We start from the raw sequence: 16,894 nt of genomic DNA, 5'->3' as shown, positions 1-16,894 counted from the left end.
CCATTTTCAAAGCTTGCTCAAATATATTACTTTATTTGATCTTCACAATAATCTTGAGCGCGAAGCAGGACAGATGGTAATCTGATTTTACAGATGAAGAAATTAGGGCTCAGGAGCCATGTGCTATATAGGTGGTGGCCCTGGAGCTGGAAGCAAATCATTTGAGTCCTGGGCAAATACACTTTCCCCACAATCCTTAAAAATAAAATTATTTCCAGCTTCTCTATTCTTAAACTGAAAACTTCTGGCTATATCTTAGTGTGTGGCTAAATAGTTTACTAAAATGCAAGTAAATTATTAGAATAAAAGAAATTCTTTTTTTTTCTTCAGACAGAGTCTCGCTGTGCAGCCCGGGCTGGAGTGTAGCGGTAAAATCTCAACTCACCACAACCTCCACCTCCCGGGTTCAAGCAATTCTCATGCCTTGGCCTCCCAAATAGCTGGGACTACAGGTGTGTGCCACCATGCCTGGCTAACTTTGGTAATTTTAGTAGAGTCAGGGTTTGACCATGTGGACCAGGCTGGTCTTGAATTCCTGATCTCAAGTGATCAGCCCGCCTTGGCCTCCCAAAGTGTTGGGATTACAGGCATGAGCCACCACACCAGGCCAGAATGAGAGAAATTCTTGATTTTGACTGATGTCTCTATTTCTAGATCCTTCTTTTTGAAACAATGTTTTGACTTGATCTTTGTATTTTAAACAATTTTCAAAATTCTACCATTATTTTGGTAGGGTACTTCTTAAAAATTCCCTTCAGGTCACAGGTAATAGCACTTTCAAAGGATACAGACATTTGCTCTCTCAAAAACACTGAGCACTTTTTGTGTGTTAAGTGTCACACTGGGCAATTTAAGACGATTGAAAGGTGAGTTATTTTATCTGCCAGCTTCCTTACTTAGCTTAGAAACTCTGTATCTGGCCAGACACAGTGGCTCACACCTGTAATCCCAGCACGTTGGGAGGCCAAGGCAGGCAGATCACTTGAGGTCAGGAGTTTGAGAGCATGGCCAACATAGCGAAGCCCCTTCTATACTAAAAATACAAAAATCAGCCGGGCATGGTGGTGCATGCCTGTAATCCCAGCTACTTGGAGGCTGAGGCATGAAAATCGCTTGAACCTGGTGGGTGGAGGTCGCAGAGAGCCGAGATGGTGCCACTGCACCACAGCCTGGGCAACAGAGTGAGACTCCGTCTCAAAAAAAAAAACCAAAAAACTCTGTATCTTTCATTTCTAACCTCTTCAACAAGTTATGTATTAAACTTGGCATTCTAACAAGGGTCACACCCTTCAAGCAAGAAAGCTACTAAAATTAACATATTATCGTGTAATAGAAAGAGCTGTGGGCTGGAAACCAGGCTTCCCACCAACCCGTTACATAAGCTTGGCCACTTAGCACCTTGTGAAGGCCTTGGTTTTAGTTTGGTTTGTTTGTTTGCCTTTTAACTTGTAAAATGGAGATTATTTTCAAAATCAAACAGCTTCATCATGAATCTATCAAATTAGCGAACAAAATATGACAAATTGTGTGATACAGTTAGGACAGCAGCTTTCTCAAAATGTATCTGCCTGTGAGCAACAGCATGAAGGTCATTTTTAAAAACTGAAAGAATGTGTGAATGTGGTAGGACAATCAGAGTTTTATTCTCTCTTTTCTCCATCTAAATTGTTTTTTTTTTTTTACTATGTGGTCAGAATAATCCTTTTGACTTTTTTTTTCCTAGCTCCAGGGTGGAGTGGTTAAGCAAATAATATTATACACAAATGATGGCATAATATGCCATCATTAAGATGTTTGTACAATGTTTTTAACAACACAGGAAAATGTTTAAGATATAAAGTTTATACAAGTATCCTATGATTTCAACTATGTAAAAATATACTGCACATCAAAAACATAATGCAAAGTAGGGTGTGTATCTCCAAGTATTAGAATAATGGACAATAGCTTCCACTTTTTTCTATATTCCTTAAGTTTATACCTTGGACAAATACTGATTTTGATTGGGAAGAAAAATAACAAACGTTACCTTGTAAAATATATTGTGGTACAGAATAAAGTCAGAAACAGACTAAGTCTCTTACCCAAGTTGCATATCCCTTTTTCCAGCTGGTACCCAACCGGGCATTTGCAGATAAAGGATCCCTGAGTATTGTTGCATGTGGCAATGGATGGGCAGGGGTTCGACAGGCATTCATTCACATCTGTAGAGGAGAAAAAAAAAGAACATCTTGAATCTGTAGCAAACAGCAAAACCATAACCCAGTATAGTAAGTACTTACTAAGGGCCAAATGGTGCTAGGTGTGGTGAGACCCCAAAGGATGAGTATGAGAACACCCTTGCCCTCAAGGGGCTTGCCATCTATTGAGGGTGGAGGTGGCCATATAAACAACTAACTGTAAATACAAGACAAGATTTGCATATACGGGGGAAACAGCAAATTTTAATGGAGGGGAGAATTAAAGACTGTTTCACATAACATCCGGACTACAGCTGGAAGGACTTTAATCAATAGATTAGGGTGGCAGTGGGGGGATTCCAGGCTGAGGCATCAGCACAGTAAAGTCCAGGGGCAGGAATAGGGTCCAGTGTGGCAGGAGTGTTGGGAACAGACACAGATCAGGAAGTCTGTCAGTGCCACACTACAGTCCATGCCACACTACAGTTCCTGACATTCTCCTGCAGATCATAACCTACAAACATGCTAACTCTCAAGTAAGCAGGGTATTAACTAAAACAGTGTATTTGTCCACATTTTGGCGGAAAAAGGAGTTTATTGGGTAGCCCAATGTGGTACTGTAGTGCAGACCTCTGGGCATTACTTTTTCTCTTACCCACACTGCAATCATCCCCTTGCCAGGAAGGCGGGCACCTGCAGTAGTAGCCATGGCTGGTGTTGTCTGCGATGCATTCGCCATCGTGAAGACAAGGGTTCATGGCACAGCTATTGACTACAAACACATTCCAGGAGTAAAGCAGTTAACCACACAGGAAATGTAAAGACAGCTTTAGGTAAATATTTAATTCTCCCAGCTAATATCTGATTCTTGCTTATTTCTGTTTACTTGCCCTGAAAGGCCACATTACAAAAGTAAAATGGGTTTCCCAGAGGTGCAGTGGGACTGGGTCCTTGTACTAGTTTGTGTCCACATATAAGTGTTAGACAATGGGATCCCTGAATGCAAGAACTGATTGTAATCAAATGCTGCTTACAGGTCACTCCATTCAGGATTGATGATTATTTTGCCTTTGTGACACTTACAAAATTCTACTTGAATCAATGCCAATTGAAAGCACACTTTAGGGGGGAAAAAGGATCTCTGATCAACTCATCCCCCCGACAGAAGATTTACTCTGTGTGCGTGTGTCTGTGTGTGTGCGCACGTGCCCTGCCCTTTCTCTTGGGCTTTCTTTATCAAAATCATAGTATCCTTTACCCCAAAATCTCCAAATGTAACTGAGCCTCCACATATTGTGCCATATTTAGAAAATGATCAGAGTTGAGCAGCTATGTAATATGCTTCATACAGGTTTCTGACATACTTAGAGAAGCTGAAGCCTACAACATAACTGCATTGTCTGCAAAAAGGAAATCAGTGGTGGAATGAAAAAAAGAAGGTAAAAGTCAAATCTTCACTCAAAAAAAAAAAAAAATAGTAACCCTGAAAACAAATGAGCTAAACCCAAAGATGGTGTTCCTATCCTGTATTGCCATGTCAAGTGTTATCTAAAATCACCCATAGAAGCACAGCACTTATATAACCAAACACTAACCCATGAACACTGGCACAAAAAATATACTAACAGCCAGTGAATCTGCCCCTAATACTTGCCTACAGTTATCATCAGAATGGCTAATGGCTTTAAGGGAGACTTGTGAATTAGATTTCATCTGGCACTGGAATATATGTGGCCTCTGAAACTGAAGGCTATAGGCCTTGAAGCAAGGCTCCCAAACTTCCCCGGAGAAAAAGCCACCTTTCATTTCCCAGAGGTGCTCAGATCACTGACACAAAGGGGCACTGTGGGGCTGGCATGGGGGTGGTTTGCTTATGAGCCTCCAGCCCAGGTTGATTGTGGCTGACAGGTTGGAACTGTGCTGCTCCCTGAGCTTTCTGCTCTAGCCACTACAAAGCATCATCTCTTCTTTCCTTCTTCCCTAAGACGCCAGTTTCCATTTCACTCCTTCTCCAACAGCAGTTTTCCTTTCCCATGTCTGGACAAGCCAGAAGTGTAACTTTGAATATGACATGAAAAGCTGCATCATCCTACTTCCTTCTACCGTTCCTTAAATGACAAAGGATCATTTGGCTGGCTTTACTTTCATGGTGCCAGCAACTTCAACGTGGCTATAAAAACAACCCTAAGTGTGATGTAAAGGAGCCCTGGCCGTGTAGTCACTGTGGGAAAAGGTTAGTTCACCATCTTTTCATTTACATGTCTCCCCACTCCCATTTATCAACTAGCCACACACTCTTTGGGAGACAAAAGAGCTTGGGCTTCCCTGGATCAAGAGAAGCCCAGTGACACCAAGAAGCCCCCTGGTGACTGGGGAGCCCCTGACTCAGAGACTCTGGGATCTGATCCAGACGCAGATACCCAGTTGATCCCTGTCTCAGCCAGGCCACCTAAGCTTCTTTACTTGAGTTTCTCCACCCTGCAATCCTGCATCACTGCCCTCCTCTGACCTCTGAGGAGTTAAAGGCATGCTTGAAAAGCTCTTACAACTACAGGGCACTAAAAGCTGCAATTGTACCATCTACTGATGTGACACATGGCCAATGCATCCTTTCCTCTTTATTCAGGAAGCATTATGCAACACAGCGGTGAGAAAATTAGGCCCACCCATGACCTTCTTTTACACTTTAAGTGTTTCAACAGGAAGCATTTTAGGTCGCAAAACAGAAGCTATTTCAAATACCAGCCATTTCTACAAATTCACATGAACCCCAAGCCCCGTGTAGCTCTCAGTGCTGGACTGGGCCTTGCAGTTAACATGTGCTTGTGTGACTGCATTTTACCTGAGGCTGAAGAGGACAGTGTTGTTGGTGATCGTGTGCTGCTCTGAAGAGCAAAGGTGGCAGATTTGGGAGCCAAGGCTTCAGCCGTGGAAACAACTGTGGTTTGGGGAGAAGGAGATGTTCCGAGGGAACGTGAAGCTGGGCTGTACTCTGCTGTAATGCCAAGCTTTGTGGTCAATTCTTTTGCTGATGTGGATACACTGGTCAAAGGGATCAATCCAGTGGTAGCATCTACATTCACTTGGTTCCTTTCTGTGCTGATACCACCTTCTGTTGAGATTTGAGGAACTAGAATTTCAGGATGGGTGAGTGAGAGCTGTTTTCCAGCTGTAGTCTGTACGGCTATAGGGCCAGTGACCAGAGATGCTGTGCTTGACAGGGTGCCAGGAGTGGTCATAAGAGGCTGAGAGGTCTTCAGAATGATGGTTGTGAAAGTTGGAGACATTTGTGCTAAGTTGGTGCTTGTGGCTGGAAGGGTTTGCTCTGTGGAGGACTCTGTTAAGGATGGAGGCAAAGGAGAGTTTGTTGTTACAGCTTTGGTGGACTCTGTAGGCAGAGACACCAGGCTTGGTGACTTTGATTCTGTAATGACTTTCTCTTGGTGTGGGGTGCTCTGGTTCTTAAGGTCTGCAGTTTGACTACTATGGAGCATTGTCATGAATGACGTCATTGTTGATGTCTGAACTGAAGTCACAGGAGTCTCCCTTGCCCTGGGCAGGACTGGGGTAGAAGATGACTGTGGTAAGGTTGTTTGTGAGACAGAAAGTGGGGCAGATGTAGATGTTGTTAAGGATACTGGTAAAGGTGATGGTGAGGAAGACAATGGTGTGGATGCATCAGAGGTAGACTTTAGTAGATGCACAGAGGCCCCAGTTGATGGTAAAATTGATGAAAATAAATGATGGGATTGTGACACAGAGGGCAGAGGCAAAGGAGGCCCTGAAGAAGAAGAAGAGGAGGAGGAGGAAGAAGAAGAGAAGGAGGAGGAAGAGGAGGAGGAGGAGGAGGAGGAGGAGGAGGAGTCACTAACAAACTCAGCATCAGTGTCCAGAACAACCGAAGTGTTTGGCATATTAATGGTGGGTGTGTAGGATGGAAGGTTGGATGTACGCAGAACTGGCGACTCAGTAGAAGGCTGAGCATATTCCCCGACATAGGATGAGATGTTACTTCTCTCAGTCTGAGCATGAAAAAAGGAGGAATACTCTGAATGTGAAGAGTTTGAGATCTTAATATAAGAAGTTGAGCTCTCCACGATGTCTGAGGATGAACTGTTATCTGTAATGGACAGTAATGCCCGTTCTCCTTTGGTGAAAGTAGATGACAGGTAGGTGTGGTCTGTGTGGTCACTGGAAGTCCTTTGTTCAAGAGCTGTGCCACTCACTTGACCGTAGCTAATCCCAGTGACTGTAAACGGAAAAGCCAAAGTTAGGTCAAATAAAAGAACAACAAATCTCTGAAATATGCACTATCAAACAGACTTTCAGTGTCACGAAACTCAATGAATTCAAGTGGGTGAAACACTTGCTTTGGAGAGGTGGTTTTCAATGGTGAGCACTCTGAATAAAGACACTGTGGGCAGGCAGGAGTGGTCAGTGTCTCCTCTGAGCAGACTGACCTCCTGAGAGAAGCAGTGGTAGCGGCAGTGGAAATGGTAACGAAAGAGAAGTGGGGACTAAGGGTCTAAAAATGGAGAGGAGTTGCAAATTCCCTCCACATGCCTTTTTCGATAAAAGCAAACTGGTATCTGAAAAGCTCTTAAGACCCCAAATAGAATAACCGTTATGCCTAAATGAAAAAAGGAAAACCTTCCCAACTTTCCATTCTGTAGAATGAGATATTTCTTTCCCAGGAGATTGACCTTAGCCACAAGTGGTTGGTCTCTTGTTTTAAGTCTCCCAGCAGACACTATCCCAAATTCCTTAGGTGAGTGTGTGTGGAGGGCTGGGGGTGGGAACTGGGGAGGGGTATTCACCTTCCTGAGGTGGGATAATCTAGAAAGTCCTCTCCATAAAGAGGTTGTAAGCTGGCTTGACAGCTAACTGAACCATCCCAGGACTGTGAGTAAATGAATAGACAAGCTGAAGGGATGTGTTAAAAGAGACTGTGGAAGACACCCCACCTCCGAGGGCACTGGAGGCAGCCAGTGACCGTGAGACCAGGCCCATGTCATCCGTCACGTTCACTTGCAGAGAGGCACTCTCTGTTTCTTGGGGCATGGCCGCTGCAGGGCTGCCTGCTTCCCCAGAAGTCGTGCTCATGCTGGTGTTGGTGAGGGTGACAGACCGCAGTGTGCGTTCCCCGTTTCCAGTGACAGTAGCCAAGGTGTGGGTGCCAAGAGAGGGCACCCTAGAAGTCCTGTCCTCTGCATTGGCGGAACTGTCACCTAGCACTTGGCTCGGCTCTCGGCTGTCTTCCAAGGCTAAAAGTAGAGTGAAAGAGGATGGCTGAAAAATGCAGGGCTGGAGTGACAGGATTGCACACCAAGCCTCACTTCCTGGGCTGTAGGAGCCAAGATGCTTCCCCGTACTCTTAGGGTCTTTATCTGAGATGTCTGTTGCTCTTGCAAACATGGCTCAGTGATTGAAACCTCAAGAGGAACTGTGGATCAGCACATCTGTTCAGGCACCCTGGATTTATAGGAGGGTATATTACTTTAGCAAATAGGATCGATAGTGGATTTCTGCTCAGTGATACACAGTAAATAGAGTTTATGTCAGAGAAATTGGTAGTGGTGGTGAGGAGGTAAACAGTGGGTGAAAGACTAATAACCCTACTGGGGCTTTATACATTTGCACAAGGCCCAGGAGGGAGGCCATAGTCCTTCTTGGAAGGCTCTTCCTCCCAGAAGGACCAGGAATACATGAATGGCCACAGGGCCAGTCATCCCACGGCATTAGTACAATGGCAAAGAAACAGCCTGAGGTGGGGGGTGAAAGGTGGGCTTGTTTTTTGTCTTCTTTTATTTTTTAAAATGCATGTGTTTTATTCTATTGATGGGGATGGAATAGGGAAGATGACACGTGAATAAATGTCCTTTTCATTCTCTTCTGCGTATGTGTTTATGCTACAAACCTAAAGGGTCTTAGAACTAATCTTAGATTGTTAGATTATCAGATAAACCCTTCTTTTCAGAAATGATGAAAATGAGGTCCAATTCTCCTTGGCCTAAATCCTTCCTAACCTGGCTGTACAAATAAAAAAACAAAAAACAAAAAACAGGCTCTTTTCTGGCTCTTATTCACATTCCCAGCCCAGACTGGCTGTCAGTACCCCATGGCCATGCTTTGATGGAAAACAGTGTAAAGCTGAGTGTTGGCTAAATTCATTTTGGGATAGGTTTGAATTGACAGAGACAGGAATGAGCATGGGCCACGAGCATCACTGAGAAAGCCAGAAGCCAGAGAGAGATGCGACTCAAGCCAGTCTGAAGGGCTCAAGACCTGTGGAGAGCCAACCAGGAGAGTCTCAAGAGCAGGATCTATCTGAGTACGATTTCTCTGGGCAAAGAGAAAAAGGCCTTGGATAGGGAGATCCTAAACTCTCTGTTAAATGAAATTTAGGCCAATGACCACATCAGGGTTACAGGCTTAACAAAGTAGAGAGAGAGTCAGACATGAAATGCAGACTCTGAATGCAGAAAAGGGAGAAGGCCAAGAACTCTAAAAGGCTGGAGTGCAGAACCCATCAGCTCTGGGTGACTCTGAGGGAACGAGATAAAGCACTGTGTTAACCCACAGTGATACGGTTTCAGGAATGTGGCTACTTTCTATCTAGCTCTTTATAACTGAACTCCAAGATCTGATCACACTGAAATCATATGTTCCTCGTGAACCAACTGAACATTAATTACAGAGAAGAGGGTACTGAAGAGATGTAAAAGGGAAAGGCTATGAAACTCAAGATCCTGGTTTGAGAAGGTAGAAGTCCTGATCCCCACAGTAGTGAGGATGAAAAATGATTCCTTTTGCTTAGGAGATAGATAATATGTTTTCAGGCACAGACATAAAAGAGCATAAATATCCCCTGCTCATATGTGTGGTATTGTTTCATGATAAGCATATGATTTTCCACATCACATGAGTGTTAATAAATGCTAATCTTCCTCATCAATTAGGATTCTCATATGGGGGAAATGAAGCTATTACTAGTGACAGAGAAGTAAGAATTTAAACCTATTCAAAGCTTAAATGATAAGCTAATACATTTTTGCTTTAGTCAGAATATACTTTACATTGATAAGAGACTGCTGAGAGTTGTTTTAAAAAATTATCCCTAAGCATTATTAAAAAGAAACATCAAAAGAAAAATTTTCTCAAATTGACAAATTGGACTTCTTCAAATTTAAAAACTTTTGTGCTACACATGATTCCATCAAGAAAGAGAAAAGACAACCCACAGAATAGGAGAAATGTCTGCAAATTATATATTTGATAAAGGACTGTATCCAGAATATGCAAAGAACTTTTTTTTTTTTTTTTTTTTGAGACAGGGTCTGTCTGTCACCCAGGCTAGAGTGCAGTGGCATGATCTCAGTTCACTGCAACCTCCGCCTCACAGGTTCAAGTGATTCTCCTGCCTCAGCCTCCCAAGTAGCTGAGATTACAGGCACGTGCCACTGCATCTGGCTAATTTTTCTATTTTTAGTAGAGACAGGGTTTTGCCATGTTGGCCAGGCTGGTCTCGAGCTCCTGACCTCAAGTGATTCACCTGCCTCGACCTCCCAAAGTGCTGGGATTACAGGCGTGAGCCACCACAGCCAGCCACAAAGAACTCTTACAATTTAATAATAAAAAGTCAAATAACCCAATTTTAATAGTCAAAAGATTGGATTGGACATATTCAAAGAAGATATACAAGTGGCCAAGAAGCACATGAAAAGATGCTCAGCATTATTAGTCAACTGGAAAATACAAGTCAAAACCACAATGAGATGCCTTCACCCCCACTCAGATGGCTATAATCAGAAAAAATGGATGATTACAAGTGTTGGTGAAGATGTAGCAACATCAGAACACTTGTACACTGCTGGTGGGAATACAAAATGATGCAGCCACTTTGGAAAAGAGTCCGGCAGTTCCTCAGAAGGTTAAAAATAGAGCAGCCACAACCACATAACCTGGCCATTTTTAAATAATTGAAAATTTATGGCTGGGCGCGGTGGCTCACGCCTGTAATTCCAGCACTTTGGGAGGCCAAGGTGGGTGGATCATCTGAGGTGAGGGGTTCAAGACCAGACTGACCAACATGGTGAAACCCCATCTCTACTAAAAATATTAAAAAAAAAAAAAAATAGCCGGGCGTGGTGGTGGGCACCTGTAGTCCCAGCTACTCGGGAGGCTGAGGCAGGAAAATGGCGTGAACCCGGAAGTTGGAGGTTGCAGTGAGCCGAGATGGTGCCACTGCACTCTAGCCTGGGCGACAGAGCAAGACTCTGTCTCAAAAAAAAAAAAAAAAAAATTGAAAATTTACGACCACATGTACATTTGTACCTGAATGTTCACCACAGCATCATTCACAATAGCCAAAAGGTGGGCACAACCCAAACATCCATCAATTGATGATGATGACAATTGATAAACAAAGTATGGTATATCCCTGCTATGGCATATTATTAAGCCACGAAAAGGAACGAAGTTGTGATACAACATGGATGAACCTTGAACACACGACACTAAGGGAAAGACACAAAGGACCACATATTGTATGATTTCATTTATAGGATATGTCTAAAATGGACAAATCTACAGAGACAGAAAGCACAGGAGTGATTGCCAGGGACTGGGAGGAGGGGAGAATGGGAGGTGACTGCTGATGAGTTTGGAGTTTCTTTGTGGGGTGATGGAAATGCTCTGGAATTAGACAGTGGTGATGCTGCACAGCTTTGTGACTACACTAAAAATCACTGAATTGTGTGCTTTAAATGGGCAAATACTACGGAATGTGAAATATACCACAATAAAGCTGGTTTTTAAAAAACAGAGAATTTATTTGGATGAATGCCCCGACAACTACTAATGAGAAGGTGATATTTTCACCTTCCAGAAGTTCTGTGACTGAGGCAGGTATGGAGTTATGGGTGGGCTACAGGGAATGAGAGGATGTGGACAGAGAAGTCCCTGAGCTGTGTGTGGGAAGAGGAAGTGGCAAGAACAGCTTCTTAGAGATGTACCAGAAAAAACTGGGGGATATATAGGTGTATCTGTATCAACCAGCTAGAAGAAGGGCCTGGGAAATAAGGAAGGAAGGTGGAGCGGCCTGAGGAGTTATTTCATTCATGCATGCTTTTTTTTTGAGACAATTTCGCTTTTGTCGCCCAGGCTGGAGTGCAATGGTGCGATCTCAGCTCACTGCAACCTCCACCTCCTGGGTTCAAACGATTCTCCTGCCTCAGCCTCCCAAGTAGCTGGGATTACAGGTGCCTGCCACCACACCCGGCTAATTTTTTGTATTGTTAGTAGAGATGGGATTTCACCATGTTGGTCAGTCTGGTCTTGAACCCCTCACCTCAGATGATCCACCCACCTCAGCCTCCCAAAGTGCTGGTATTACAGGCCTGAGCCATCACGCTCGGCCCTCATGCGTGGTTTTAATATGCCACAGATTTCATAAGCATCATGAGTCCCTCTCTCCTCTATGGGGCACAGTTGCATGAAATGGAAAAACTCACTCGAACGTTCTCCACGTGGTGCTGATGAATTCAAGCTTTCCGAGAAAGATGTAGATGAAGACTCTGAATAACTCCTATCTCCCAATGCTGTGTGACTTCCTCCAGACTGTACAGTAGAGTCTGAGAACTGGGTCAACACTGAAGCATTCACACCTTCAGGATATGAAGCAGAGCTTCCTGTCACATCTGCAGATGTTGTGCTGTTGGTCAAGAGCCAGTGTGCAGTGCTCTCTCCACCTCTCATGGGTGCAACTGACCTAGACACAGTCTCAGTCTGAGACACGGGACTTCCATTTTGCACCTCAGAGCTGCTGGCAAGCTGATGTTCTCCAAAGGCTGTAAGGTAATATAGGAAAAAAGGCCATTACATAGGTATGAAAGAGATCCCTTGGCAACTAAGAAGTGAGACCTCTCTAGGGAAAGATTCTTTGCCAAGGAATCTGGTATAGTGTTTATTAAATGTATTATGCACTATCATATTCTAAATAATTATTTCAAAACTCTTGGGTGGCAGCAAGAGGGTAATACAAAAAAATATAACTCGTTGAACAGGGGACCTTTGAAATAGCATGTCCAAGTAGCAGAGTAACCTATAGGCTTGAGTGTTTCATTCTCTTTCCCATAAAAAGTGTTCAAGAGAGTGAGTGTGTGGTTATGTACAACAAATACAATGCACATAAATATAGCACAGTCAGAGCACTTTCCTAAAACAGTTCTCATATGAATAAAGGTTATTCTAAATACCAAAGTATAGCAAAAACAAAAATCAATTATAAGGATTAAGCCAAACCATGAATTTGGGAATAATATTTATATCTGCACATTTACGTGGAAAGATGATCTGTACACAAAATAACTGAAGCTAGTTTAAAGAGTGGGCCAGGCTGGGTGCAGTGGCTCATCTCTGTAATCCCAGCACTTTGGGAGGGCAAGGCAGGAGGACTGCTTAGGGCGGGAGCTCAACACCAGACTGGGCAACATTGCAAGACCCCATCTCTACAAAAAATAGAAAAATTAGCTGGGTGGAGTGGCATGCACCTGTAGTCCCAGCTACTCCGGAGGCTGAGGTGAGAGATTACCTGAGCCTGGGGAGGTTGAGGCTGCAGGGAGCCGTAATCATGCCACTGCACTCTAGCCTGGGTGACAGAGCCAGACACTGTCTTCAAAACAAAATAAAACATAAAGAGTAGGCCAGCTCTCAGCCTGAAGACCATCCTGTAGAGTGAAAAGAAGATGGAACCAAGAACGCTGAGGCTAAGGTCTCAACTCTACTGAGTGAGCTAAATGGCCAGGCACCCATTACTTAAACCCTCAGAGCCATAGTTTTCTCATCTATAAGAAAAGCAGGAGGAATGACACCTGTCTGACTAACTTCACAATGTTCTCATAAGAGTGACCATCAAAATGCAATAGTGCCATTAAAGAGCACACTTTTCTCTGGAAATTACAAATGGTCTTGAAGAGATCCCCTAAGAAAATTCAACGATTTACAAATGTCCCTAATAGATCAAGTAAAGATGGAATACTTACTTGGGGAATCATTTTGCCAATGCAAAGAGGTAAGTCCAAATTCATTTTCTGTGGATGGTTCAATGAATTCCTCATCCCCTGGATTCCCAGTTACTCTACTGTTTCTTCTCGATTCCACTGCAGAGGATGAAAGAAGGACTGAGGCTGAAGTCGTGGCAATTCTGGAGTCCTTGGGGAAGCCTTCTGTCTTGCTCACAGGTCCCAGACTGACCGTCAAAGATCGGAGCGTTCTTGGGCCACCATCAGTGAACACGGTGGCAACGTGCATTGTCTTTGTTTGACTGACTGAGGAGCTCTGGAGGCCAGTGGAGTTGTTAAGCTTCTCTGTACTTTCAGAAGCTACAATGGGAAAAGATATGCTTCAAAATTACTCAGGAGTTTAAGAAAATCCGGACTATATTCGAGATACAAATGACGTTTCTTACATTTTGGTGGATACATCTAAATACCGTGGACCTAATATAGATACAAACATATCTATACACACACATGCTACCAGGACACATGCCTGCACTCTCCCCTTACTAGGTCTAATTCTCACAGAGGAAGGTGGAGAACACCGAGATCCCTCACTAGGCACAATGAGAAGCTTATATGTTGTTTGCATTATTTGTTTTTTAAAGAGAAAGATGAAAATGTCTGCTGAATTCTACATTACAGCTTAAACAGGACTGGCCACTGTGATAAGGTTTTTGTTATTTTGTTCTGCTTTGTTTTAGTAATGTAACCTTTTTGTTCAAATGCTATTATTGATTAAAATCTCATATATAAAATGAATAAAACTGAAGCTGCTGCAAGGTGCCCTACCCCAGGTCACTCTTAAGGAAGCCTAGGGTTTTGCAGAACACAGCTGGGACACTCATGGCCTAGAGCAGTAATTCCCAGGCTTGTCACCATCAAGGGTTCTTTATTATTCCCCACCTCATGGCCACCATAAGCCCTATGTTTTGAAAGACTATTAACCAAACTGCCTTTATTAAGTAACAGAATTTCTAACCAGCAGGAAATACTTATTATTACCCCACAAATTTAATTCCACCCAAAAGCAAACAGGCTTCATTATCATACTTTGCCCCATTAAGCTTTAGAGACCAGCTCTCAAATCTGCATACTACTCCAATGGGCCCCTCGGAGATCAAGGACTCCAGGAGCATTTTCTCTAATCGACGGATGGCAGCCATGGGGAAACTGTCAAGAGCCTCAAGGAGTGAATCAGACACTATTGGTCAAAAGGTGTAGTCTGTTCCACATAAGTGCGCGTGTCTCCTTTCCACAAATAACTTTCCAAAGGATGCCCTGAGAACTGACCTCCAGAAAGGTCTATTAAAATCTTCATTTCAACCGGGAATAAACTGCAGGAAAGCTTAGGGAATGGAAAGAAACATGGTGGGTAAGACTAAAGTCACAAAAAGAGAGTGTTTTTCTTCTTTTTAGGCTAAAAATAATAAAAAGTACTCTACCCTTATAAAAGGCTTTGAGCTGTTAATTACAGCCTAGAAAAGGGAAAAAGGAAGTTGTCATTACAAACAATTCCTTGAAGACCAGTCCTATGTGCAGTTGTGACCAAAACCACAAATAAATTTTAAGTATCACTCCAGCGAGAGACAGAGAGAGAGAGAGAGAGAGCAAGCATGGGAAACAATAAGGTTCCTCTCATTCTTGTGCAAAACCATAAAACCAGCTATATCTAGAACACAGCCGGCAGCTCTGGTCACCCCACCTTAATGGAGACAAAATGAAGATGCAGGCAATCTATAAAACTAGTAATGGAAACAAGAAACAGAAAGACCTGGACACAAAAATAGAGTCCCAGACCACCAAAACCCACCTCTACTTAAAAACGTAAACCACACCAACCAAACAAACAAAACACACTTCAGTATTAAAAAAAAAAAAAAGAAAAGAAAGCATTATAGATATGCCCCAAATCCTCAGTCAACCATGTGACTTCTCAGCCCTAACTTCATTAGAGTCATCATTTATATCCACCAAATTACAGCCTCATTAGCTTGCTAGAGGTTCTTTCAAAACACTTTTATTCCCAGGATACCGCATTAATTTCATCCATTCAACATTCCCATCAAAATCCAGTGGTCGGCCGGGTGCAGTGGCTCATGCCTGTAATCCCAGCACTTTGGGAGGCTGAGGCGGGTGGGTCACCTGAGGTCAGGAGTTTGACACCAGCCTGGCCAACATGGTGAAACACCGTCTCTACTAAAAATACAAAAATTAGCCGGCTGTGGTGGTGGGTGCCTGTAATCTCAGCTACTCGGGAGGTTGAGGCAGGAGAATTGCTTGAACCTGGGAGGTGGAGGTTGCAGTGAGCTGAGATTGTGCTACTGCACTCCAGCCTGAGCAAGAGAGAGAGACTTGGTCTCAAACAAAACAAAACAAAACAAACAAACAAACAAACCAAAAAAAACTCCAGTTGTGATACTGAATTCAGCCTGAAAAACCCAGGCCTGTCCACCTCTAGTGGATTTAGCAAATCAATGGCCACAGAAATATAATTACAAAAGTCACAAATGCTGAAAGTCATGAAAGGAAAACGGCTCTGTTTTTCCCTGACTCTGAGAGCTCTGCAGAACATTGCTTCTTTATCTCATTATCTCATCATTATCATCATTATCAAAAACTACCATTTACTGACCAATTCGGACTTGCAAGGCATTGGGCTAAGTACATTATATACAAATCTCATTTAATCCTCACGGGAAAGCTATGAAATGCGTGTGAATACTTTGGCAGAGTTGGTGACTCTTCGTAAAAAGAGAAAATGTTTGGTCAAACTAATCTACAAATACCACTTACATTACTAAATGAGCACCTGTTAAATAAATCTAGGGGGAAATGTACCACATTTCTAATCAACAGGCTGGATTCTTAGTTATTTAATAATTGCCCTTCTTGCTCATTTCTACCCTGAAAGCAGCCATTCAAAGACGGAAAGACCATCCATCTGGGAACAGAAACAAGCCAAATTCCTGATCTTTATAATGGGAGGTTGCAAGAGTGCCTACTCGTCTGCTAAAAGTACATGGGTCTCTCTTCAATCACAGCACAAAACACTGGAACCTTAGGAACACATGGAACGCTCAACCTTGACCTGACTGCTATCCAGAACTTGCCAAAAGTACAGCTGAAGCAGCTGATATTTGAGAAAGATACGTCACATCTACAATCTTCTGAGTTATTTATGCTCTCTTTCTCTACACAGTGAAATCACCACAAAGCAATTTACCTGGGCCACAGTAGCTTACCTACCCACATAAATACTTTCCTAAGTTGAGATACATTATTATACCCTCAGCTCCTATTGAGAATCTACATAAAATATCACCTTTTAAAGAACATTAGCACAATTTCCACAAAACAGCAATTGAAGGCATTTTCCATTATGATTCTCAACATTTCTTATATAAACAGTCCTCTTAAAATGTACTGCCCCCAAACACTTATGCCCATGGATGAAATTGTATGCTTACTTTATCTGAAAACAATTGCATGCCCCACCCGGTTTCCCTTTGTGCCCTGGTTTCCAGGAAGCTCAGTACTAAATTTAGTGCTCAATTGTAGCCACTCTCACACAATTCAACATACACATATCTCTTTCCACCTTCAAAAGGGAGCTTTTTTCCCTGTTTGTTGCTTTGTTTGCTTTTCCCTCCGATG

General features: G+C 43.0%; 1 protein-coding gene across 2 annotated transcripts in view; it reads right to left on the bottom strand.

Annotated features, from left to right (window-relative positions):
* Window positions 1-16,894, bottom strand: part of HEG1 (heart development protein with EGF like domains 1) — a 95,791-nt gene that overhangs the window by 47,323 nt on the left and 31,574 nt on the right. The window contains exons 4-9 of one of the 2 annotated variants that reach the window (XM_054551355.2): window positions 13,223-13,561; window positions 11,693-12,028; window positions 7,145-7,444; window positions 5,023-6,429; window positions 2,836-2,952; window positions 2,085-2,204 (exon numbers count right to left, since the gene is read on the bottom strand). In XM_054551355.2, coding sequence (XP_054407330.2) covers window positions 2,085-2,204; window positions 2,836-2,952; window positions 5,023-6,429; window positions 7,145-7,444; window positions 11,693-12,028; window positions 13,223-13,561 — 2,619 coding nt within the window. The remainder of the gene's footprint in view (window positions 1-2,084; window positions 2,205-2,835; window positions 2,953-5,022; window positions 6,430-7,144; window positions 7,445-11,692; window positions 12,029-13,222; window positions 13,562-16,894) is intronic. The other variant, XM_024244637.3, reaches the window with a different exon arrangement.

Source organism: Pongo abelii, chromosome 2 (genome assembly GCF_028885655.2).
Source record: "Pongo abelii isolate AG06213 chromosome 2, NHGRI_mPonAbe1-v2.0_pri, whole genome shotgun sequence".
NCBI classification, from domain to species: domain Eukaryota; kingdom Metazoa; phylum Chordata; class Mammalia; order Primates; family Hominidae; genus Pongo; species Pongo abelii.
Note: the sequence above shows the minus strand (reverse complement) of the source record. Positions and strands in the feature narration are given on the sequence as shown.